Here is a 26,284-nt window from a genome sequence, read left to right on the forward strand (position 1 = left end):
TGTACGTAGTGTAATGACCAGTAAACATTTACCTGATAGAAGGAGTGGAAGTTCCTCTCACCCCCATTCTGCTGCACCACCCTTGACTTACAGTCGGAACAGAGAAAAATATGTGAATACACACACACACACACACACACACACACACACACACACACACACACACACACACACACACACACACACACACACACACACACACACACACACACACACACACACACACACACACACACAGACAGAGAGCGAGAGAGACCATTCGAGTTTAACTATAACCATAACCTCAAATACAAGACAAGAGAACAGAGAAATATCGGAGGTTATTTCTGTTCAGTGAGAATGGATGAGTCCATCGTTCACACAGCCCCACAGTGTCAGATGGTGTGTTAGCTAGCTCAAAGAGAAGATAAATGCAGCAGTCATCATGGGCCCCCAGGTGAGCCATTCATTATCAGAATCAGGGTGTAATTCACAGGAACATCTATTCATGGACTCACTCTCTCTCATGTCTCTGTTTCACCACCTTGATCAAACATTTATGTTCAAGTATGAAATGGAAAGTAGAAAGTGGATCACTTTTCAAAAGAAGGTCACAGAAACAGATACATACTATATTAAGCGTATTCCTTGACTAAAAAAGCATGTTCAATCTCCACTGAAAGTGCTTTCTAGTCCAGGACAAGGCTTAATCTATGTCTGGGAAACTGGCCCTATAAATCTGCCTTTAAAGTAACTGCCCAGTGTTCCCATGAAATATGACCTGTAATTACTTACAATGAGTGAAATAGTTTTCTTCCAGAACCTTTCAATGAGGTATGTTAAAGCAACTTTTCTGTGTTAGAATGGTGTGGGTGTGTACTGGTCATTCAATTATTAATACGAGTAGACCACTGATTGGCCAGCTCATCCTCCTATAGACCACTGATTGGCCAGCTCATCCTCCTCAGGCAGATGACATCATGTTCTATGAAGAAGTAGTAAGCATTTTTGAAACCGTCTGTTTGAGATACACGTTTGAGAAGGTTTTTTTTAAAGTGCTTTTCTCCTATTTATGTTTTGGTCACAAATACGAGTATAGGATGAGTCAACAACAATATTTGGATATGAGTTAACCCTTTAAACTCAGAGGAATTGACCAATATGGATATGGCCAAATTTAAATGTTTCTTAAAGAGAAAATATGAAAATGCATAAGCATAGTTGCAATTGAAAAGGTTTGGAGATTCTGGGAAAACGATTAGATCAAAGGAATCATGAGTGAATTCAGGTACGTGTTGCGCTGCAAATTTTCTTCACAACAAACAAACATAGGCTCATTGTGTTCAGAACAACCCAGGGTATGACGTGATCTTGTAGCTGTACATCAAACACTGACACTGTATTTGACATGATTTTTATGACAAGCGCATATTGGACTCACGGGTGTGTGGCTTGCTTGTATGACATCAAAGCGGTATTTATTATAATCCTCAACATCTTATCTTTCAAAATACATAGTCCTCTTAATTTACAGCATTTCCCACACTCACAACAACAACAAAAAATCGCAAAAGTTGCCCAATTACCAAGGGCGATGGGGGTGTGCAAAACGGCTGTCAGTCAAACCCCATACAGAGCTGTGAAGCGCAGAGCCTGAGCTGTGACGTCATTTATAGCATGTTACTGTGTTCTAATTTATGCGCTTATCAGTGCCCAGATCTGGTATTTTCGAACCGTATACGGGTTAACAGAATATTAACTTAAGCTGTCCAAACAAATCTCTTTTCCTAAGTCCCTTCCTTCACTCCAAGTCAAGGTCCAATCACTGTCTGTCTCTCACCATCCTGTCCAATCACATTGTTCTCACCTTCTCCAGTAGGTAGTTGTTAATATGTCCGCCGGTGGGGTTGCCGTTGAAGTTGAAGTTGATGTCCATGTACTTCCCGAAGCGGCTGGAGTTGTCGTTGCGGTTGGTCTTGGCGTTACCGAAGGCCTCCAGCACACAGTTAGACTTCAGAAGAACGTTCTTCACACTGTGTCACAGAGGAGAGTGTGGTCACCATGGATAGCAGCAATAGGAGATGACAATGTGTCCCAAAGATTGAGAAGAGAGGAAGAGAAAGAAGTGAAATAAGAAGTTCTTACATTTATTTATTTAACTAGGCAAGTCAGTTAAGAACAAATTCTCAATGGTGCAGCTGGGAAAGAAATTGAGGATCTGAGGGCCCATGCCAAATCTTTTCAGCCTCCTGAAGGGGAAGAGGCGCTATCTTGTCTTCTTCACGACTGTGTTAGTGTGTGTGGATCATGTTATTTCCTTAGTGATGTGGACACAGAGGAACCTGAAGCTCTCGACCCGCTCCACTACAGTCCCGTCGATGTGGGTGGGGGCGTGCTCTGCCCTCCGTTTCCTGTAGTCCGCGATCAGCTCCTTTGTCTTGCTGACGTTGAGGGAGAGGTTGTTGTCCTGGCACCTACTCCCTATAGGCCGTCTCCAACCTCCTCCCTATAGGCCGTCTCCGACCTCCTCCCTATAGGCCGTCTCCGACCTCCTCCCTATAGGCCGTCTCCGACCTCCTCCCTAAATGCCGTCTCCGACCTCCTCCCTATAGGCCGTCTCCGACCTCCTCCCTATAGGCCGTCTCCGACCTCCTCCCTATAGGCCGTCTCCAACCTCCTCCCTATAGGCCGTCTCCAACCTCCTCCCTATAGGCCGTCTCCGAACTCCTCCCTATAGGCCGTCTCCGACCACCTCCCTATAGGCCGTCTCCGACCTCCTCCCTATAGGCCGTCTCCGACCTCCTCCCTAAAGGCCGTCTCCAACCTCCTCCCTATAGGCTGTCTCTAACATTGCCACTGATGCAGCATATGCTGTATGTCTTTCCAGAATCTCCACTCTAACCCAGTCAAATATATAGTGTTATTTAACAGGGGACAAGGGAGCCTCCTCAGAACCTACTCAGAACCTTCTGAACCCAGTGACACCTCCTGGTTGACCTTTAACACTGATGACTCACCTCTCGACCTCTGCTCTCTGGCTGGGGTTGGTGATGGCTGCGATGTACTGCATGATGTACTTGCTAGCCTCTGTCTTTCCTGCGCCACTCTCACCTGGGACACACAGTACATGTACATGTATGTGGCAGTTCATGTACATTACTAGCGGGTTTTGCAACCAGATATATATTAGTAGATATACAGTACCAGTCAAAAGTTTGGACACATCTAGTCATTCAAGAATTTTTCTTTATTTTTACTATTTTCTACATTGTAGAATAACAGTGAAGACATCAAAACTAGGAAAAAACACATATGGAATCATGTAGTAACCTAAAAAGTGTTAAACAAATCAAAATACATTTTATATTTGAGATTCTTCAAAGTTGCCACCCTTCGCCTTGACAGCACACTCTTGGCATTCTCTTAACCAGCTTCACCAGGAATGTTTTTCCAACAGTCTTGAAGGAGTTCTCACATATGTTTAGTACTTGTTGGCAGCGTTACGTTCACAATGCCGTCCAACTCATCCCAAACTATCTCAATTCGTTAGGTCGGGTGATTGTGGAGCCCAGGTCATCTAATGCAGCACTCCATCACTCTCCTTCTTGGTCAAATAGCCCTTACACAGCCTGGAGGTGTTTTGGGTCATTGTCCTGTTGAAAACAAATGATAGTGCCACTAAGCTCAAACCAGATGGGATGGCGTATCGCTGCAGAATGCTGTGGTAACCATGCTGGTTAAGTGTGTCTTGAATTCTAAATAGATCACTGACAGTGTCACCAGCAAAGCACCCCCACACCATCACACCTCCTCCTCCATGCTTCACGGTGAGAACCACACATGCGGAGAGCATCTGTTCACATACTCTGCGTCTCACAAAGACACCGCGGTTGCAACCAAAAATCAAAAATGTGGACTCTTCAGATTTCCACCAGTCTAATGTCCATTCCTCATGTTTTTAGGCCCAAGCAAGTCTCTTCTTCTTATTGGTGTCATTTAGTAGTGGTTTCTTTGCAGCAATTCAACCATGAAGGCCTGATTTAAAGCAGTCGCCTCTTAACAGTTGATGTTGAGTTGAGTCTGTTACTTGAACTCTGTGAAGCATTTATTTGGGCTGCAATTTCTGAGGCTGGTAACTCTAATTAATTTATCCTCTGCAGCAGAGTTAACTCTGGGTCTTCCTTTCCTATGGCGGTCATCATGAGAGACAGTTTCATGAAAGCGCTTGATAGTTTTTGTGACTGCACTTGAAGAAATGTTCAAAAAGTTATTGAAATTTTGCAGATTGACTGACCTTCATGTCTTAAAGTGATGGACTTTCGTTTCTCTTTGCTTATTTGAGCTGTTTTTGCCATAATATGGACTTGGTCTTTTACCAAATAGGGCTATCTTCTGTATCCCACGCTACCTTGTCACAACACAACTGATTACGAAGGAAACAAACACATTACGAAGGAAAGAAATTCCACAAATTAACTTTTAACAAGACACACCTGTTAAATTAAATGCATTCCAGGTGACTACCTCATGAAGCTGATTTGAGAGAATGCCAAGAGTGTGCAAAGCTGTCGTCAAGGCAAAGTGGGCTACTTTGAAGAATCTGAAATATATTTAGATTTGTTTAATACACATATGATTCCATGTGTGTTATTTCATAGTTTTGATGTGTTCACTATTATTCTACAATGAAGAAAATAGTAAAAATAAAGAAAAATCCTTGAATGAGTAGGTGTGTCCAAACTTTGGACTGGTACTGTATTTATTTGCACTTCTACGATATAAGATCATGTGATGTAAATTGAAGTTTATTTATGGCATGAATCTACCTTAACTTATGGATCGGGCCATTTTTTTCAATTTTCGCCTAAAATTACAAAAATAACTGCCTCTAGCTCAGGACCTGAAGCAAGGATATGCATATTCTTGATACCATTTCAAAGGAAACACTTTGAAGTTTGTGGAAATGTGAAATTAATGTAGGAGTATATAACACATTAGATCTGGTAAAAGATAATGAATGCAAGAGAAAAGCCATAATGTATTATTCCAGCCCAGACGCAATTTAGATTTTGGCCACTAGACGGCAGCAGAGTATGTGCAAAGTTTTAGACTGATCCAATGAATCATTGTATTTCTGTTAAAAATGTTGTATCAAGACTGCCAAATGTGCCTAATTGGTTTATTAATAACTTTTCAAGTTCATAACTGCACTCTCCTCAAACAATAGCATGGTATACTTTCACTGCAATAGTTACTGTAAATTGGACAGTGCAGTTAGATTAACAAGAATTTAAGCTTTCTGCCAATATCAGATATGTCTATGTCCTGGGAAATTCTCTTGTTATTTACAACCTCATGCTCATCGCATTTGCCTACTTTAGCTCAACCTTCCCGCGCGAGACCCACCTATCCTGTAGAGGTTTTAAAGTGTGTCTCTACTGTCAGTCACCAACCATGATGTTACTCTTCCTCTTTATGTGACTAATGTAAGCAGGTTGACATTTATTGTCATGACTCTTGTACTGGAGGCAGAACTGAGTAATTTCCCATAGATAAGCCAGCTGCAAAGTCTAAATTGGCTATATTGTCAAATTCATGATTTTTTATTAAATTCTTTGGCTTAATTTAAGGTTAGGGTTAGGTTTAAAATTAGATTTGTTGACTTTGTGGGTGTCCCAGCTAGGGACCACTCTGCAGAGCTGGCTCCAGAACAAGGTTTGTGAAGAAAAACGCTAACCTGCATCAATAGCCTGCTATAAGTACACACAGTAGATGAGGAAACAGGACATTATGAGTTAGTGTAACTAAGAAAAGCCCATTTCACCAACATTAAGTGGAGACCAATACGCATCATGTTCTGGAGAAGTGAGGAACCAGTCAGATAGATAGTGACAGACAGAATGGTATGATGATGTTTGCATAAAGTGATTGCGGACCTCTTTGTTATTTAGTGAGCAGAACGCTGAAATGTTTAGTGAGCAGAAGGCTGAAATGTTTAGTGAGCAGAACGCTGAAATATTTAGTGAGCAGAACCCTGAAATGTTTAGTGAGCAGAACCCTGAAATGTTTAGTGAGCAGAACGCTGAAATGTTTAGTGAGCAGAACACTGAAATGTTTAGTGTGCAGAACGCTGAAATGTTTAGTGAGCAGAACACTGAAATGTTTAGTGAGCAGAACGCTGAAATGTTTAGTGAGCAGAACGCTGAAATGTTTAGTGAGCAGAACCCTGAAATGTTTAGTGAGCAGAACACTGAAATGTTTAGTGAGCAGAACGCTGAAATGTTTAGTGTGCAGAAAGCTGAAATGTTTAGTGAGCAGAACATTGAAATGTTTAGTGAGCAGAACCCTGAAATGTTTAGTGAGCAGAACCCTGAAATGTTTAGTGAGCAGAACCCTGAAATGTTTAGTGAGCAGAACGCTGAAATGTTTAGTGAGCAGAACGCTGAAATGTTTAGTGAGCAGAACACTGAAATGTTTAGTGAGCAGAACGCTGAAATGTTTAGTGAGCAGAACGCTGAAATGTTTAGTGAGCAGAACGCTGAAATGTTTAGTGAGCAGAACACTGAAATGTTTAGTGAGCAGAACAGATGTTTAGTGAGCAGAACGCTGAAATGTTTAGTGAGCAGAACGCTGAAATGTTTAGTGAGCAGAACGCTGAAATGTTTAGTGAGCAGAACGCTGAAATGTTTAGTGAGCAGAACACTGAAATGTTTAGTGAGCAGAACGCTGAAATGTTTAGTGAGCAGAACACTGAAATGTTTAGTGAGCAGAACGCTGAAATGTTTAGTGAGCAGAACGCTGAAATGTTTAGTGAGCAGAACGCTGAAATGTTTAGTGAGCAGAACGCTGAAATGTTTAGTGAGCAGAACGCTGAAATGTTTAGTGAGCAGAACACTGAAATGTTTACTGAGCAGAACGCTGAAATGTTTAGTGAGCAGAACGCTGAAATGTTTAGTGAGCAGAACGCTGAAATGTTTAGTGAGCAGAACACTGAGATATTTAGTGAGCAGAACGCTGAAATGTTTAGTGAGCAGAACCCTGAAATGTTTAGTGAGCAGAGCGCTGAAATGTTTAGTGAGCAGAAGGCTGAAATGTTTAGTGAGCAGAACACTGAGATATTTAGCCAGATATGTAAAATCCTAACTATCCGTTCACCATGCTCTCTGACCCTCTCAGAACCAGCTAACCAAGGTCAAACAGGCTTGCAGGACTCAAGGAGGTAAATTATGATTGATGATTGGAGTGTGAGGTGTGCGGTGTTGTGTAAAATGGAGTGTGAGAGACCTGAAACGACGATGCAGGTGTCTTTGGCCCGTCTCTTCATGGCCTTGTACGCAGCGTCGGCCACAGCGTACAGGTGGGGAGGGTTCTCGTACAGCTCCCGGCCGCGGTAAGCATTGATGACCTCCTTCCCGTAGATGTCCATCTGTTTGTAAGGGTTGACTGACACTACCCCTTCTCCTATGAAGGTGTAGATATGGGCATTCTCAAACCTTCCAAGGAACACAGACAAACACAAAACAGAGCTGACGCTACTTTAGCTTTTTTATATTTTTGAAAAGGCTTGAATTTTAACTTCCCAAATAGAAATGTAGGAAAACAGAACAAATACTTTTGATATGAAACGGCCAACTTGTGATAATAACGCTGTGACAACAAGGTGGACAATAATCATTTGTGCCACAGCAATGCTTCTATGTATAGCCTACACACACACTCAAACCACATTCAACAGTAAGGTTCCACCCCATCAACACCTTGCCCATTGTGGTGAGAGCAACGTTTACACAGCAACAGGGTAGGCCATTTCACAGAGAAACACCCTAACATAAAAACCACACATATTTGTGCATCTAAACTCAAACCTCCCACTCTCACCTACTCTCAAAACGAACACACCCCAAAAGCATAGGAATTGACGTGGATGGGAAGTGAGAACAGGAAGCATGGGAAGTGAGAACAGGAAGTATGTACAAATTGTGTCTCAAGAGGAGTTGCTTCCTCCACCTTGTTTAACTTGCCTGGGTATTGATTTTACTTGTGGCACCTATCCTGCTGATATTAAACATAATTGCCTATTTCTGTGCAGAAATGTAGGATATATATCACAAGTTACAATAAATCAACTAAATGACCTACTAAACAAAAACGTCAATCCATCAATTCCTCCTATGTAACCTTCCGCATCTGCGGTGGAAGTTGGCCGAGCTATAAAGGTGTTTAAAAGGTGTCTTCTCACAAAAACATCCAAACGGGTTTCTTTATGACCTCTACAAGTGTCAAGGGACTCGTCTGAAGGTAACCCATAAAAACTAATGGAAGTATGGAGGTAGATTTGTGGCAACAAAAATAAGGGGTTAAATATGGGTTCAACCTAAAATATTTCCTGAGCTTTCCGGCGCCGACAGAGATGGCCGCCTCGCTTCGCGTTCCTAGGAAACTATGCAGTATTTAGTTTTTTTATGTGTTATTTCTTCTGCATCTTGCCTATGCCGTTCGGCCATCACTCATTTATATATTTTTATGTACATATTCGTATTCATTCCTTTACACTTGTGTGTACAAGGTAGTTGTTGTGGAATTGGTAGATTACTTGTTAGATATTACTGCATGGTCGGAACTAGAAGCACAAGCATTTCGCTACACTTGCATTAACACCTGCTAACCATGTGTATGTGACAAATACATTTGATTTGATTTGATATCTCCTAGATATAGGACAGACACTTCAAAACCTTATTCCTTATTATTTTTTAAATTGACAGTCTTTTTGACATTTATGAATGTTTTAATCATTTCTATCGGCAATACTAGTACAGGCCAAATTCAATATTTTATCATTTTTATATATATATACATATACATACATACATACATACATACATACATACATACATACATACATACATACATACATACATACATATATATATATATATATATATATATATATATATATATGCTTGATACCTAAAGAAGTCCTCAAATTCAAAATCCAATGCAGTGCATTCAGAAAGTATTCAGACCCCTTGACTTTTCACACATTTTGTTACGTTACAGCCTTATTCTAAAATTGATTAAATTGGTTTTTCCCCCTCATCAATCTACACACAATACCCCATAATGACAAAGCAAAAACAGGTTTAGAGAAATGCAAATGTATTTAAAAAAACCTGAAATATCATATTTATATAAGTATTCAGATCCTTTACTCAGTACTTTGTTGAAGGACCTTTTGCAGCGATTACAGCCTCGTCTTCTTGGGTATGACGCTACAAGCTCGGCACACTTGTATTTGGGGAGTATCTCCCATTCTTCTGCAGATCCTTTCAAGCTCTGTCAGGTTGGATGGGGAGGGTCGCTGCACAGCTATTTTCAGGTCTCTCCAGAGATGTTCGATTGGGTTCAAGTCCGGGTTCTGGCTGGGCCACTCAAGGACATTCAGAGACTTGTCCCAAAGCCACTCCTGTGTTGTCTTGGCTGTGTGCTCAGGGTCGTTGTCCTGTTGGAAGGTGAACCTTCGCCCCAGTCTGAGGTCCTGAGCGCTCTGGACCAGGTTTTCATCACAGACCTCTCTGTACTTTGCACTGTTCATCTTACCCTCAATCCTGACTAGTCTCCCGGCCTATGCCACTGAAAAACATCCCCACAGCATGATGCTGCCACCACCATGCTTCACCGTAGCGATGGTGCCAAGTTTCCACCAGATGTGACGCTTGGCATTCAGGCCAAAGAGTTCAATCTTGGTTTCATCAGACCAGAGAATCTAGTTTATCATGGACTGAGTTTTGAGTTGGGTTGAGTTTGATATCATTTAAACGCTTAACAGGCTTGTAAAACTATTTTTAAAAAAATATATTTTTTTTAATGTCAATTATCTAAAATGTGTAAACTCCATTTGTGTAAACTCCATACTTTACATGCCTTTTGGCAATCTCCAAGCGAGCTGTCATGTGCCTTTTACTGAGGAGTGGCTTCCGTCTGGTCACTCTACCATAAAGGCCTGATTGGTGGAGTGCTGCAGAGATGGTTGTCCTTCTGAAATGTTCTCCCATCTCCACAGAGGAACTCTGGAGCTCTGTCAGAGTTACCATCGGGTTCTTGGTCACCTCCCTGACCAAGGACCTTCTCCCCCGATTGTTCAGTTTGGCCAGGCGGCCAGCTCTCGGAAGAGTCTTGGTGGTTCCAAACTTCTTCTATTTAAGAATGATGGAGGCCACTGTGTTCTTGGGGACCTTCAATGCTGAAGACATTATTTGGTTCCCTTCCCCAGATCTATGCCTCGACACAACCCTGTCTCTGATCTCTATGGACAATTCCTTAGATCTCCTTAGAACTAGTTTTTGCTCTGACATGCACTGTCAACTGTGGAACCTTAAATAGACAGGTGTGTGCCTTTCCAAATCATGTCCAATCAATTGAATTTACCACAGGTGGACTCCAATCAAGTTGAAGAAACATCTCAAGGATGATCAACGGAAACAGAATGCACCTGATCTCAATTTAGAATCTCGTAGCAAAGGGTCTGAATACTTATATAAATAAGGTATTTCTGTTTTGTTTTTTATACATTTCCATAATATTCTAAAAAAATAGTTTTTTCTTTGTCATTATGGGGTATTGTGTGTTGATTGATGAGGATATTTTTTTTAAATCCATTTTAGAATAAGGCAGTAACGTAGCAAAATGTGGAAAAAGTCAAGGGGTCGGAATACTTTCAAAATGTACTGTATTAATCCATGGTATGACCTACCCCCATGCCTTAGAGTTTTAGAGGATAAGGGAGGCACTGAAAAGTTGCTAATGTTGCGAGGTTGAGGGGACTGAGAGCTGATAAAGATATCCATTGTGCCACAGCCACCATGACAGCTTCCTCTCATCTCCATCCCTGTGTTTTACCTTCTTCCTCCTCCTCAACCTCCACTCCTCGACCGGAGTCACCATCAGTCCTTACATACTCTCTACCCCAGTCTCTCTACAATTAGGCCTTACCTCAGCTTCAGGTTCTCCATAAACTGCTCTATGTTCACCTCATCCAGAAGGACAAAATCAGACTTCCCAAACTCCAGGCCCTCCAGCGCTGCCATCCTGACGGACAGACAGAATGACAAAAAAGATAGAGAGGAACGGAAGTCTCTAGGGGAGAGAGAGAGAGAGTAGAGGACTCTAGGGAAGAGAGAGAGAAGTGAAGCGAAGGCAGGCAGGCAGGCAGGCAGAATAGGCTAGTGCTGCTGGGGCCCGGTAGTGAAAATGGAGTTGAGGCAGTGTGCTGTGTTGTGGGTGTGGGTGTGGCATAACTCTGTTCTTTTGTGGTGTGGGGTGCTGCTTAGTCAAGTCAATGAGGGCTGTGGTCGGCCTCTCTGTAGTGTGTGTGTGTGTGTGTGTGTGTGTGTGTGTGTGTGTGTGTGTGTGTGTGTGTGTGTGTGTGTGTGTGTGTGTGTGTGTGTGTGTGAGTGTGTGTGTGTGTGTGTGTGTGTGTGTGTGTGTGTGTGTGTGTGTGTGTGTGTGTGTGTGTGTGTGTGTGTGTGTGTGTGTGTGTGTGTGTGTGTGTGTGTGTGTGTGTGTGTGTGTGTGTGCGTGTGTGTGTGCGTGTGTGTGTGTGTGTGCGCATGCACGGCGGGTATATATATAATGGGACAGCGAAGAACTATCATTAAACACAGAAAACACTTATGCATCCTCCATCTTCTCTTTCTCTCTTCCTGCCACAGGCCTCCAGACCTCCTTGTTTCAGAGGAAAACCACTGAGTGAACCGTTGCAGAGGCCTATGAGAACAAGAAAGTCATACTGTATCTCTCTTAGCCTCCCCCTCTCTCTCCCCTCTCTTTTTCCACCTCTCACTTTTCCTCTCTCCCCCCTCTCTATCTCTGTCTGTGTATCTATCTATTTTTCTATCTCTCTTCCATAGAAAGACCCCACTCCATAAAGATACTTGATCTGAAATTAAGAAGAAGAAAACCAACTGAACACTGAGACACAGAGGCTCGATCCACTGCCAACAATCTACAATTAAGCCTGTAAATTAGCTGTACATTTTAGGACAAAATGCTCTCTTCTCCTGGGAAGGATCAGGGTATTTCCTTGGAAGGATCAGGGTATTTTCTGGGAAGGATCAGGGTATTTCCTTGGAAGGATAAAGGCATTTCCTGTAAAAGGATCGGTGTAACATGGCGCCGATAGAGATGGCAGCTTAGCTTCTAGTCCTTAGGAAACTGTGCTGTATTTTGTTTTTTTATGTATTATTTCTTACGTTGTTAGCCCAGAAAACCTTAAGTGTTATTACACACAGCCGGGAACTACTGGATATCAGAGAGACGTCAACTTACCAGCACAACCAGCACTACGACCAGGAATACGACTTTTCCAAAGCGGATCCTTTGTCTGCACCTCTCAGGGCATTTGAACTGATTCCAGAGGCTGACCCAAAACAACGCCGCCGGAGGAAAGGGTGCCAGAGTGGTCTTCTAGTGAGGCTTCGGATGCGCACACACCACCCACCGCTTCCGAGTATATTACTCACTAATGTCCAGTCCCTAGTTAATAAAGTTGACAAAATCAGGGCAAGAGTTGCTTTACAAAGAGATATCCGGGATTGTAACATACTCTGCTTCAAGGAAACATGGCTAGCTTGGGACATGCTGTCAGAGTCAGTACAGCCAATGGGATTTTCAGTGCATCGCACCGACAGGAATAAACATCTCTCCGGTAAGAAGAAGCATGGAAGTGTATATTTAACAACTCATGGTGTAATTGTAACAACACACAGGAACTCAAGTTCTTTTGTTCACCTGACCAAGAATTCCTCACAATCAAATGCCAACCGTATTATCTCCCAAGAGAACTCTCCTCGGTTATCGTCACAGCCATGTATATCCCCCCGCAAGCGGATAGCAAGACGGCCATCAAGGAACTTCACTGGACTTTATGCAAACTGGAAACCATATATCCTGAGGCTGCATTTATTGTAGATGGGGATTTTAACAACGCTAATTTAAGAACAAGGCTACCTAAATTCTATCAGCATATCGATTGCAGTACACGAGCGAGTAACACGCTCGGCCATTGCTACTCTAACTTTCGTGATGCATACAAGGCCCTCTCCCGCCCTCCTTTTGGCAAATCTGACCATGACTCCATCTTGTTGCTCCTCTCCTATAGGCAGAAACTAATTCAGGAAGCGCCCGTGCTTAGGTCTATCCAACACCGGTCTGACAAATCAGATTCTGCGCTTCAAGACTGCTTCGATCACGTGGACAGGGAAATGTTCTGGGAAGCCTCAGAGAACAACATTGACAAATATGCTGACGCATTGAGTGAGTTTATAAGGAAGTGTAAAGGAGATATTGTACCCACTGTAACTATTAAAACCTTCCCTAACCAGAAACCGTGGATTGAGGGCAGCATTCGCACAAAACTGAAAGCACATACCACCGCATTTATTCATTGCATTGCAACTGGAAATATGGCCGAATACAAACAGTGTAGGGTAGGGTGGTGATATATAATGTAGGGTAGGGTGGTGATATATCATGTAGGGTGGTGATATATCATGTAGGGTTAGGGTGGTGATATATCATGTAGGGTTAAGGTGGTGATATATCATGTAGGGTTAGGGTGGTGATATATAATGTAGGGTAGGGTGGTGATATATAATGTAGGGTAAGGGTGGTGATATATAATGTAGGGTAGGGTGGTGATATATCATGTAGGGTTAGGGTGGTGATATATCATGTAGGGTAGGGTGGTGATATATCATGTAGGGTTAGGGTGGTGATATAATGTAGGGTAGGGTGGTGATATATAATGTAGGGTAGGGTGGTGATATATCATGTAGGGTAGGCTGGTGATATATCATGTAGGGTTAGGGTGGTGATATATCATGTAGGGTAGGGTGGTGATATAATGTAGGGTAGGGTGGTGATATATAATGTAGGGTAGGGTGGTGGATATAATGTAGGGTTAGGGTGGTGATATATAATGTAGGGTTAGGGTGGTGATATATCATGTAGGGTTAGGGTGGTGATATATAATGTAGGGTAGGGTGGTGATATATCATGTAGGGTAGGGTGGTGATATATCATGTAGGGTTAGGGTGGTGATATATCATGTAGGGTAGGGTGGTGATATATAATGTAGGGTTAGGGTGGTGATATATAATGTAGGGTTAGGGTGGTGATATATAATGTAGGGTAGGGTGGTGATATATCATGTAGGGTTAGGGTGGTGATATATGTAGGGTAGGGTGGTGATATATCATGTAGGGTGGTGATATAATGTAGGGTAGGGTGGTGATATAATGTAGGGTAGGGTGGTGATATATCATGTAGGGTTAGGGTGGTGATATATAATGTAGGGTAAGGGTGGTGATATATAATGTAGGGTAGGGTGGTGATATATCATGTAGGGTTAGGGTGGTGATATATCATGTAGGTTAGGGTGGTGATATAATGTAGGGTTAGGGTGGTGATATATAATGTAGGGTTAGGGTGGTGATATATAATGTAGGGGTAGGGTGGTGATATATCATGTAGGGTTAGGGTGGTGATATAATGTAGGGTAGGGTGGTGATATATAATGTAGGGTGGTGATATATAATGTAGGGTAGGGTGGTGATATATCATGTAGGGTAGGGTGGTGATATATCATGTAGGGTGGTGATATATAATGTAGGGTAGGGTGGTGATATATCATGTAGGGTAGGGTGGTGATATATAATGTAGGGTAGGGTGGTGATATATAATGTAGGGTAGGGTGGTGATATATAATGTAGGGTTAAGGTGGTGATATATCATGTAGGGTAGGGTGGTGATATATAATGTAGGGTAGGGTGGTGATATAATGTAGGGTAGGGTGGTGATATATAATGTAGGTTAGGGTGGTGATATATCATGTAGGGTTAGGGTGGTGATATATAATGTAGGGTTAGGGTGGTGATATATCATGTAGGGTAGGGTGGTGATATATCATGTAGGGTTAGGGTGGTGATATATCATGTAGGGTAGGGTGGTGATATATCATGTAGGGGTAGGGTGGTGATATATCATGTAGGGTAGGGTGGTGATATATCATGTAGGGGTAGGGTGGTGATATATAATGTAGGGGTAGGGTGGTGATATATCATGTAGGGTTAGGGTGGTGATATATCATGTAGGGTAGGGTGGTGATATATCATGTAGGGGTAGGGTGGTGATATATAATGTAGGGTAGGGTGGTGATATATAATGTAGGGTTAGGGTGGTGATATATCATGTAGGGTTAGGGTGGTGATATATAATGTAGGGTAGGGTGGTGATATATAATGTAGGGTAGGGTGGTGATATATCATGTAGGGTTAGGGTGGTGATATAATGTAGGGTAGGGTGGTGATATATAATGTAGGGTAGGGTGGTGATATATCATGTAGGGTTAGGGTGGTGATATATAATGTAGGGTAGGGTGGTGATATAATGTAGGGTAGGGTGGTGATATATAATGTAGGGTAGGGTGGTGATATATAATGTAGGGTAGGGTGGTGATATATAATGTAGGGTAGGGTGGTGATATATCATGTAGGGTAGGGTGGTGATATATAATGTAGGGTAGGGTGGTGATATATAATGTAGGGTTAGGGTGGTGATATATAATGTAGGGTAGGGTGGTGATATATCATGTAGGGTTAGGGTGGTGATATATCATGTAGGGTTAGGGTGGTGATATATCATGTAGGGTAGGGTGGTGATATATCATGTAGGGTTAGGGTGGTGATATATCATGTAGGGTAGGGTGGTGATATAATGTAGGGTAGGGTGGTGATATATAATGTAGGTTAGGGTGGTGATATATCATGTAGGGTTAGGGTGGTGATATATGTAGGGTAGGGTGGTGATATATCATGTAGGGTGGTGATATAATGTAGGGTTAGGGTGGTGATATATAATGTAGGGTTAGGGTGGTGATATATCATGTAGGGTTAGGGTGGTGATATAATGTAGGGTAGGGTGGTGATATATAATGTAGGGTAGGGTGGTGATATATCATGTAGGGTTAGGGTGGTGATATATAATGTAGGGTAGGGTGGTGATATAATGTAGGGTAGGGTGGTGATATATAATGTAGGGTAGGGTGGTGATATATAATGTAGGTTAGGGTGGTGATATAATGTAGGGTAGGGTGGTGATATATAATGTAGGGTAGGGTGGTGATATATCATGTAGGGTTAGGGTGGTGATATATAATGTAGGGTTAAGGTAGTGATATATAATGTAGGGTAGGGTGGTGATATATAATGTAGGGTAGGGTGGTGATATATCATGTAGGGTAGGGTGGTGATATATCATGTAGGGTTAGGGTGGTGATATATCATGTAGGGTAGGGTGGTGATATATCATGTAGGGTTAGGGTGGTGATATATAATGTAGGGTTAGGGTGGTGATATATAATGTAGGGTAGGGTGGTGATATATCATGTAGGGTTAGGGTGGTGATATATCATGTAGGGTTAAGGTAGTGATATATAATGTAGGGTAGGAGGGTGAAATCAGTCAAGACCTCATAAAAAAAATTGTAGACCTCCCCAAGTCTGGTTCATCCTTGGGAGCAATTTCCAAACGCCTGAAGGTACCACGTTCATCTGAACAAACAATAGTACGCAAGTATGAACACTGTTAGGGTTCGTTTCTTATGTCGTTGTAAGTCATTCGTTCATTTGTGAAATTAGCATTATGACAATATCTTTCATTAAATCATTCAAAAACCTTTATTAACCCCTGTGCGGCCTCCAGCGAAAAATCATATCGCCATTAGCATAACGAAATTTAATAATTAAAAAAATAATAATAATAATTCAAATTATATCGTTTTATAGATACACCTCTCCTGAATCGAACCACGTTGTCCGATTTCAAAAAGGCTTTACAGCAAAAGCAAAACATTAGATTATGTTAGAGGAGTATATCGTAAAAGTAGCCACATAGCCATTTTCCGACCAACCACATGCATCACAAATAACCAAAAAACAGCTAAATGCAGCACTAACCTTTGACAATCTTTATCAGATGACACACCTAGGACATCATGTTACACAATACATGCATTCTTTTGTTCGATAAAGTTCATATTTATATATAAAAACAGCATTTTACATTGTCTACGTCGTTACCTTTTTACTCCTGAGACCAAAACCCTGCCTACCAAGCTATGTAAACAATGACTTTTAGTGTTATCTAAAACTTAGCAGTAAATATCCACTCCCCAAAGTTGATTTATTATGGAATGTCTGACTAGTCTCTTATCTCCAACACTCAGAGGGGCCTTTTTTATAAGAAAGAGAGGGAGAGAGAGAGAGAGAACAAAAAAAACAATTGTGGAATACTAAACCTCTACAATGAATCTATATTGTTAATCTGTAGTCTAGGACCCTATAAATGTAAGGAGGGAGGGGTCTTATAACCCCTCCCCTTCTATTACTATAACATGAGCAAAATCAATTATTCTAATACATCAAACATTTGTACAGCCCTTTTCATGACCCCTAGGTGAACCCGACAACACCATGGGACCACGCAGCCGTCATACCGCTCAGGAAGGAGACGCGTCTGCTATAGATGAACGTACTTTGGTTCGAAAAGTGCAAATCAATCCCAGAACAACAGCAAAGAACCTTGTGAAGATGCTGGAAGAAACGGGTACAAAAGTATCTATTTCTATATCTATTACAGCTCGAGAAAGTGGATTTCAATTGGCGCGTGCGTTTAACATAAAGCCTCATGGCTCTCATTGATTAAACAACACATTGTAGTAACACTGCTAAAGCCAATTTAACAATGTCAATCAAGAGGTTGCTCTGGATACATTCGTTTTCTGTATGTGACCTTTACTTCCTGAAGTGCACTGGAGTGTTGTTTTTGCTTCTCGAAAGGCTTGATTATCAGTGAGCATTCTAAAAGTGATCTATGCTGTTTTAAAGTAGTTCTAATAGACTGCACTACCTCTCACCCCCTCCTAACCTGCTCAACTCTGATCACTACTTCCTCTCTCTTTCAGTGTGCTTTGTGTGTCATGTCGACTGCGTGGGGCCGCCTCACTTCCTGCACAGGAAGGGACGCAGAGGGCAGGCTGGTGAGCACTTCCTCTCTCATCTGCTTCTGGGTCCATCACCATTCACAAAACTCCCGGTCCAGAAGTTAACACTCAGAATCAGTCTGACAAGAACAAGCACAGTACTAAGGCAGATACTAAGGCAAACGCATGGACCCAGACTGCCATTAGCAACAGACTGCCATTAGCAACAGACTGCCATTAGCAACAGACTGACGAGAAACGTGGAGACAATGACAAGTCGAAAGAAATTGTCAAACTAGAGCATGATGTGTTGATTTTAGTCTTGTGTGTGTGTGTGTGTGTGTGTGTGTGTGTGTGTGTGTGTGTGTGTGTGTGTGTGTGTGTGTGTGAGGAGTTGAAGTGACCACATTTCAGGAACAGTTTCCACACAAACAAGATGAGATCATCTCTAAATAATTGCTCCACATAATCAAAACAGATACGGTAGATTAACAAAGTCCACTCCTAGAGTATAGTTACCAGCCTTTGCATCAGCATATATTTAAAGGATCAATTAACACAAATATAATATATTTTTATTGCCCTCAATCGCTCAAAACAAAAATAAACCACATTTAGAATAGATTCATATCATGAGAAAGAAAATATTAGAAAATACAGAAATGAATTTGTCCAAGAAGAAAAAAATCTTACAAAACAAAATGTGTATACATGTGAATTGAACATTTTACCCCACATCATATTATGAAATTAAAGACATTCAAGAAATAAACAGGCCAAGCCACTTTCATTACAGGTGTCTGTATCTAACTAGTAACCTGCTAGGGCTTTTTCTTGATTGAAAGCACATTCTTCCATTCTATTGTTAGTAGGACATTTTGGAACTTCTTTTTCACCACTGGCATTTGAGTTCCAGCAGAGGGCACCACCACATCATCTGACCTTACATGCCTCAAGACCTCCCGTGTAACTCTAAGCTCTTTTATTTTCGCCGGGGAATCAGAGTGACTTCTTCCCCTGTGAATGGGAGTGGGTGTAGAGGGCACAGCGCCTACTGTAGCCCCTTGTACAACCCTTCCATGTTCATTAAACATGACATTTTTGTCATTCAGCAGACGCTCTTATCCAGAGTCACTGCACAGTTTGTGCATCTATCTTAAGATCGCTAGGTGAGACAACCACATGACACAGTCATAGTCAGTACATTTTTCCTCAATGAATGATCAAAGCGAGTAAGAAAAGAGTAGTGGTAGGTGTCAACAAGGGTGTTAAAGATACTGAAGAGGTGGCTTTTCAGATGTTTTCGGAAGATGGGCTGTGACTCAGCTGTCCTGATTTTTAGGGAGAACTGGAAGCTTGTTCCACCATTTGGGTGCCAGGACAGAGAATAGCTTTGCCTGGGATGAACGAGAGCCAGGCTCACCCTGGTATTTTGCTGTGTTGGGAAAGCTACTCAGATAAGATAGTTTAGCAAGCTACCAATTACCTCACACTGGAAGAAGTTAAGAAAAATTGTTTACTTAAAGTTATTTTGAAAAAGTAGTTCACTACATCCAAACTACTTTTTGAAAAAGTATCATATCTAAATCTGAAATGTCAGACTACAAATTGCAAGAGATCACTTTGGGGTCATATATTAACAGAATGTGTAATTTAGCCTAAACACAAAAACTATGTTTCAAGTGAGAAACAGGTTGGTCTGATGCCAAAAAATGGAAATGATGGCCTACTTCACTCATTTTATTTTAGCCAAAAATGTAGTGTGTAGTTCCAGTAGTTAGCTACACAGCTAAAATGTAGTGTGTAGTTCCTGTAGTTAGCTACACCGCTACACGGCTAAAATGTAGTGTGTAGTTCCAGTAGTTAGCTACCCCGCTACGTGGCTAAAATGTAGTGTGTAGTTCCAGTAGTTAGCTACACCGCTACATGGCTAAAACGTAATATGTAGTTCCAGTAGTTAGCTACACCACTACATGGCTAAAACGTAATATGTAGTTCCAGTAGTTAGCTACACTGCTACATGACAACAAGTAATGAACTACTGCAAACACTATCTAGATTTGAATTTAGCTCCACTACCACCAAGCTACTGCAAAATGTAGTTAATTTACTAGTAATCTGGTGCAGTAGCAGACACAGGGTCAGGTACTGGGCCAGGAGCACTATGGGCACTCCTGTCCAGTACCCTCCCTGTTAGCCCAGCTGGTAGCAGGTGTATGGGTTTTCCCAGGAGCCTCTGCTTCATCTCATAACTTTCCTTGGAAGGTCCTACAAGGCGGAGGAGATCTCCAACCTGATTGACGAGGACAGTGGGATAAATTATATTATACTTCTGAACCAGTTCATGAATTCTAACCTGTCGGTCGCGATCGAGTGTCCATAGTGGGATTTCTTGAGTTCGTAGTCTTAAATGAAGCTTGGTGAGAAAAACTTGCAGCTTTTCCATAACCCTCTCTGGACTCTTCCCTTTAAGGAAAACATAGCGGAGGTCTGAACTGTCAGCTGGCTTAACATCCATTTGAGTTGTGTGGCCTACAAGAATGGAATCAATGTCCTTTTTCCTGACGCACAGGGCATAACTGAGCACATCTGCGTCTGTTATGAAGAAGACCTCACTGCAAGATTGGGTCTGGGAGATGGGTTCCACTGGCTTGGGGGATGGGTTCCTCATATGGGTCAAGTTGTCCCCAACATACCCCGTTGCTTGTCGGCTGGGAAATGGGTTGCAGCGGATTGAGGATTTGGAAATGGCCCCAGAGGCATGGCTATTGAGACTGGATGGGGAAGGGCTGCTGTGGCGCAGGGTGTTTGTGTCCTGGGGTAAGACCTGCTGCAGTTGGAAGGAGCCCTGAATGGGTAGCTGACCATGGGGAATCTCGTTCACAGGCTGGAGCGCCTTCTCGCTGTCAATGGAGAACATGCTCACATCCAGATTGGCCTTGACTGGCATGTCCACCTGCGACACACACATATACACACACACACACATAAATAAAACAAAGAGAAAAATATCATTCCTCTGCAACCCTCATTGGTCTTGGAATGACCTGCAAACGACTTGAACACTGGAGGAAAATGTTGTTGACCACTAATTGTTTTAAATGTAAAGTATTGTATATACATGCTGACTACTTTGTCCTGACCTCTTGCCAGCTCAACTCGAAAAATAGTAATCTAACTTCAAGAGTTTATTCCCTGGTAAATTAAAGGTTCAATAAAAGGCAATTGTAACCATACTTTTTAAGAGGACATGGATTGCAATATGGGTCTTTTTACTACCTCAGGCCTGTCAGCTTTCCTGATTTTAAGAGGAAAGTGTTGTCCATCCACTTCTAAGACATGGGTCTCCTGCAAAACACGAGCAGCCACTGCAACAGAGAAGTACGTTGTTAGATGAATGACATGGTTTTTCCACAAATGTATCCATATATTCAGTAGCAAATAGTACATTATCACAAATTAATATTAGGCTATGTGTACCTAAAATAGATATCTGTAGTTTTATCCATTTGATAAGCCTACCTTCTGGTTCCTCAAATATGACAAAGGCCTGTCCTGGGCTGTAGGCTGGAAACTGTACTCTCTTCACCTCTCCTCCCCCGTTCCTTGGTCGTTGGAAGTGTATTGTGAGCTTGTCGACCATTCTAACAGTGGCAAGGATATCGTCGGGAACGCCAAGAACCTCCACGGATGTTCCCTCCATGACTATACTGACAAAAGGACATAGAGGTGAGCAATGACCACAGGTGACACCACCTCAGCAGTCTTATTTTTAAACTACAACCTATCAGACTGCTGTAACCTGATTGGCTGAATGTGATATGTAACATCCGGGACTAGTATTAGCTAATCCAGCATGGAGGTGGAAAATGGTGTTTCGTAAAGAAAGTTGGCATATTTTCCATGTTTTTTTCCCACCTTCTAGACATTAACTCGAGTTAATAAGGAGGAAATGGATGGCGTTGCAGCCTGAATGCAGAATGTTTTATGTACCATCCGGTCCACAGGGGATACGTAGTAGGGCCCTATAAAATCTGTTTCATTTTTTACCTGATTCCGTTTATTTTTTCCCCCAAATTCCATTCAGTTTTTCCAGATATCCATTTCCCCCGTTTTAGTTTCAGGTTTCAAAAAGAAAACATTTCAGAATAGAATGTTTTAAGTCCACAACAATGTTTAAACCACATCAGGAGACCATTTTAGAGGTCTGGAAAAAAAAGAAAGATATTGTGTGCACCAAGTGTGCACCAGGAAGAGACCATTGTTTGGCTAAGCAGTGTTTCTGTAGCACTCATGTGATTGCAGAGTTTGTAAAATGGCCACCTGGTTTGAAGCAAATAATCATTCTGCTAGGTAGGTTAATTAACATTCATTTGAGAAGGTTTTTGGGAAAGCCTTTCCGTTTCTAACAGAAGGTTATCATTAGAATCATCGCTAACGGATGTGCAAAGTGTAGACAAGTGTGCAAATACACACAGACTGTGGCATTCTTGTGCCGTTTCAGAAAGTTCCATGAAAATACAAATCACTGATGTATTTTGTTAATGTCTTACGACTCACTTCGCAAATTAATGCATTTTCCAATAAGTCCAATTGTTTTTGTTGATTTCCTACAAAGTCCATTTTTTTTTAAATATGGTTGAATTCTATTTTAATGTCTGGATTACGTGATTCTGTCCACAATGTGGATTTTATAGGGCCCTAGATGCGAGTGTATAGCCGGCTGCATAAGTTCCATTTGGACGGTAAGACGAAACGACTCAATATCGCAATCTGCCGGCCTCTCACGGAGTTGAGAGCAGACTAGAGTTTTTTTATATTAACCTCTGACTCCTTTGAGTCGCTATGCGTCAATAACTAGTGATGGACACGAATCATTCGGAAGCGTTGAGGTTTTTCAGCCAATTGTGTCAACTAGGTTCATTACTCGAGGCTTTGATCAACACAGTGTACACTAGTGGCACCTGCTGGTCAAAAGAATTTAGAGCAGCCATATTATACACACACACACACACACACACACACACACACACACACACACACACACTACATGACCAAAAGTATGTGGACACCTGCTCGTCAAACATCTCATTCCAAAATCATGGGCATTAACATGGAGTTGGTCCCCCCTTTGCTGCTATAACAGCCTCCTCTCTTCTGGGAAGGGTTTCCACTAGATGTTGGAGCATTGCTGCGGGGACTTGCTTCTATTTAGTCACGAGCATTAGTGAGGATCAGGCACTGATGTTGGGCGATTAGGCCTGGCTTGCAGTCGGCCTTCCAATTCATCCCAAAGGTGTTCGATGTGGTTGAGGTCAGGGAAGTCAACTTATTCCACACCATTCTCGACAAACCATTTCTGTATGGACCTCGCTTTGTGCACGTGGGCATTGTTATACTGAAACAGGAAAGGACCTTCCCCAAACTGTTTCCACAAAGTTGGAAGCACAGAATCGTCTAAAATATAATTTTATGCTGTGGCATTAAGATTTCCCTTCACTGGAAATAAGAGGCCTAGTCCGAACCATGAAAAACAGCCCCAGACAATTATTCCTCCTCCACCAAACTTTACAGTTGGCGCTAAGCACTTAGGGCAGGTAGCGTTCTCCTGGTATCCGCAAAACCCAGATTCATCTGTCGGACTGCCAGATGGTGAAGCGTGATTCATCACTCAAGAGAACGAGTTTCCACTGCTCCAGAGTCCAAAGTCGTCGAGCTTTACACCACTCCAGCTGACGCTTGGCATTGCACATGGTGATCTTAGGCTTGGGTGTAGCTGCTCGGCCATGGAAACCCATTTCATGAAGCTCCTGACGAACAGTTATTGTGCTGACGTGGCTTCCAAAGGCAGTTTGGAACTCGGTAGTGAGTGTTGCCAACGAGGACAGACAATTTTTACGCTCTATATGCATCAGCACTCGGCGGTCCCGTTCTGTGAGCTTGTGTGGCCTACCACTTCGCGGCTGAGCCGTTGTTGCTCCTAGATGTTTCCACTTCACAATAACAGCACTTACAGTTGAGCGGGGCAGCTCTAGCAAGGCAGAAATTTGACAAACTGACTTGTTGGAAAGGTGGCATCCTATGACGGTGCCACGTTGAAAGTCACTGAGCTCTTCAGTAAGACCATTCTTCTGCCAATGTTTGTCTATGGAGATTGCATGGTGGTGTCCTCAATTTTATACACATCAGCAATGGGTGTGGCTAAAATAGCTAAAACCAGTCATTTGAAGGGGTGTCCACATACCTTTGTTTGTGTATATATATATATATATATATATATACACATATATATATACACACATATATATATATACATACATACACACACACACACACACACACACACACTTTGGACTCAGACATTGCTCATCCTAATATTTCTATATTTGTTAATACCATTATTTTACTTTTAGATTTGTGTGTATTGTTAGATATTACTGCACTGTTGGAGCTAGGAACACAAGCATTTTGTTACACCTGCAATAACATATGTATGCGACCAATACAATTTGATTTGAGTGATAGAGGAAGACGGTTACAGGGTGAGGGATACTGAGAGGATTCCTGTGAGTAGGCAGAGACCAAGAGAGTGATGGGAAGAATATGTGCTTCAGTAAGGTGGGCTTTTTAGCATTCATAGCCATGGTTGTCAATTATACTGCAGAAATGGATCAGAAGTCACAGAAAATAGAAGTTTAGATCGGGTTAAATAGTGGAAGGGGTGGTGTTTTTTGTTGTTGTTGTGAGGGCTATTAGTTGGCAGGGCAATTTTCCTTTTTCCCAATGTTGTATTACCGTATCAAGAATTGAATGTAGATAAGTCGTGAATGGCATCACACACCAGTACAGTAGGTGGCGGTGTATACAACTATAAAAGTTGGATGCGATCTGCCAACCAAATCCTGAAGAAGTACAGTCGGTGGTTATATTTGATTGATTAACGTTTTATTAAAATGTATGGATTTCAGAATACAAAGAACGGCACGCAAAAACATACAGTAGGTACACGGTAAGGGTTTTTGAATATATATATATATATTGACACATAGCAACTCGAAAGATCATAAAAAACTCTGGTCTGTGGTACTTAGCAGTGTAACGTGAAGAACTGGAATGTAACTGAAATTCTATTGACAGCAGGTAATGTTATTGCATTAAATGAACTGTATGGATCTGAGTTACCTACGTTCTCTCAATGTGATTTATGTTTGGCAATATTGTAATCCGATTCCCAATTTCACTCTCCCGTTTTTCACTAAGAAAACACTGAAAATATACTTTTGAGGTAAGTTATTATGCATTAACAGCAAGCATGTTTTTATTTTCCTTCAAAAAGTTGTCATTTGAACCAAACTTACCTATATCGGGTTGTCGGTTTGTTGAAAATACGGTCGTCACCACTGAGGTATGGTGGTACTATGCATTTGGAGAAAACCGAAAGTGAAAAGTTGTCAGCGTCACGTATAGACTGATGCCGCGTTCAAGTGCTAATCAGAACTAGGAAACTCGTACATTTCCGCGGGCTCGTGTATAACTATAACCAGTTAGCAACTCGGACATTTCAGAGTGAACGCAGCAAAGTCTATGGCGATGCTGCTGACTACCTTCCACTTTCGTTTCTCTCGAAATGCACTGGGACGATCGTTACCTCCTCCTTCTTCCTCTATTTCTTTAAGTTATATTGGCGAATGGCAACCAACTGACAGGTGCTTACACCGCTACCTACTGCACTGGAGTGTGAGGCCAGTCACGCCCTATCTATACCAATATATTCTCTAAACTAACCTCACTACTCCCATCACCCACACCCAAAATACCACCCACTCCCCATTCCCGTCCAACATCTCTGACCCTATCAAACAACCTCTCCCTTTCTACATCACACGTTTCACAAAATAATAATAAATGTTCACCGTTTCCTCTAGCATGCATCCATTACACATTCCAGTACCATGTTTCCCTATCAAATTTGAAGAGGAATACAATCCCGTATGCCCTAATATCATCCTACACAGCATAACCTCTTCCCTTCTGTTCCCATTATATGACACTATCTACCGTACAGATTTCCTTGTACTATAAACATGTCTGACCTTACTAATTTCATCCCATTCTGTCAGCAATCTAACCCATTTTTCCGAATCAATGTTTTAATTTACCCTCTGAACAACTGCACCTGTAAATCCACAATATTATTTGTCTCTGCTCTTTGTGTTTTACTAGATCTACTACATCATGCCCATAAACTCCTGTATGACCAGAATCC

General features: G+C 41.9%; 2 protein-coding genes across 3 annotated transcripts in view; both read right to left on the reverse strand.

Moving 5' to 3' along the window:
* LOC106589038 (unconventional myosin-Ig) overlaps positions 1-11,187 on the reverse strand; it is an 84,284-nt gene extending 73,097 nt beyond the window's left edge. Inside the window, exons 1-5 of the mRNA XM_014178690.2 lie at positions 10,972-11,187; positions 7,264-7,472; positions 2,997-3,090; positions 1,847-2,012; positions 33-86 (exon numbers count right to left, since the gene is read on the reverse strand). Coding sequence (XP_014034165.2) covers positions 33-86; positions 1,847-2,012; positions 2,997-3,090; positions 7,264-7,472; positions 10,972-11,066 — 618 coding nt within the window. The 5' untranslated portion in view covers positions 11,067-11,187. The remainder of the gene's footprint in view (positions 1-32; positions 87-1,846; positions 2,013-2,996; positions 3,091-7,263; positions 7,473-10,971) is intronic.
* A 7,384-nt stretch (positions 11,188-18,571) lies between these two features.
* LOC106589024 (RNA-binding protein 43) lies at positions 18,572-25,634 on the reverse strand. 2 transcript variants are annotated; one of them, XM_014178664.2, is made up of 4 exons: positions 25,377-25,634; positions 21,541-21,723; positions 21,298-21,386; positions 18,572-20,974 (listed from the first exon to the last, which is right to left on the reverse strand). In XM_014178664.2, the coding sequence occupies exons 2-4, from the start codon at positions 21,719-21,721 to the stop codon at positions 20,129-20,131; spliced, it is 1,116 nt and encodes a 371-aa protein (XP_014034139.1). In that variant the 5' UTR covers positions 21,722-21,723; positions 25,377-25,634; the 3' UTR covers positions 18,572-20,128. The 2 variants fall into 2 exon arrangements, with proteins under 2 accessions (XP_014034139.1, XP_014034141.1); XM_014178666.2 differs by having other exon boundaries at positions 21,541-21,728; positions 25,377-25,610.
* Between the last annotated feature and the right edge of the window lie 650 nt (positions 25,635-26,284).

The sequence above is a fragment of the Salmo salar genome, chromosome ssa27 (genome assembly GCF_905237065.1).
Source record: "Salmo salar chromosome ssa27, Ssal_v3.1, whole genome shotgun sequence".
NCBI classification, from domain to species: domain Eukaryota; kingdom Metazoa; phylum Chordata; class Actinopteri; order Salmoniformes; family Salmonidae; genus Salmo; species Salmo salar.

Bases quoted from the DNA above. Each gene is read 5' to 3' on its own strand.
- LOC106589024 (XM_014178664.2), bottom strand. From the start codon at position 21,721: ATGGAGGGAACATCCGTGGAGGTTCTTGGCGTTCCCGACGATATCCTT. The intron at 21,387-21,540 runs GTAGGCTTATCA...TCTCTGTTGCAG, and splicing joins CATATTTGAGGAACCAGAAG to TGGCTGCTCGTGTTTTGCAG. The intron at 20,975-21,297 runs GTAGTAAAAAGA...TGTGTGTCGCAG, and splicing joins GGAAAGCTGACAGGCCTGAG to GTGGACATGCCAGTCAAGGC.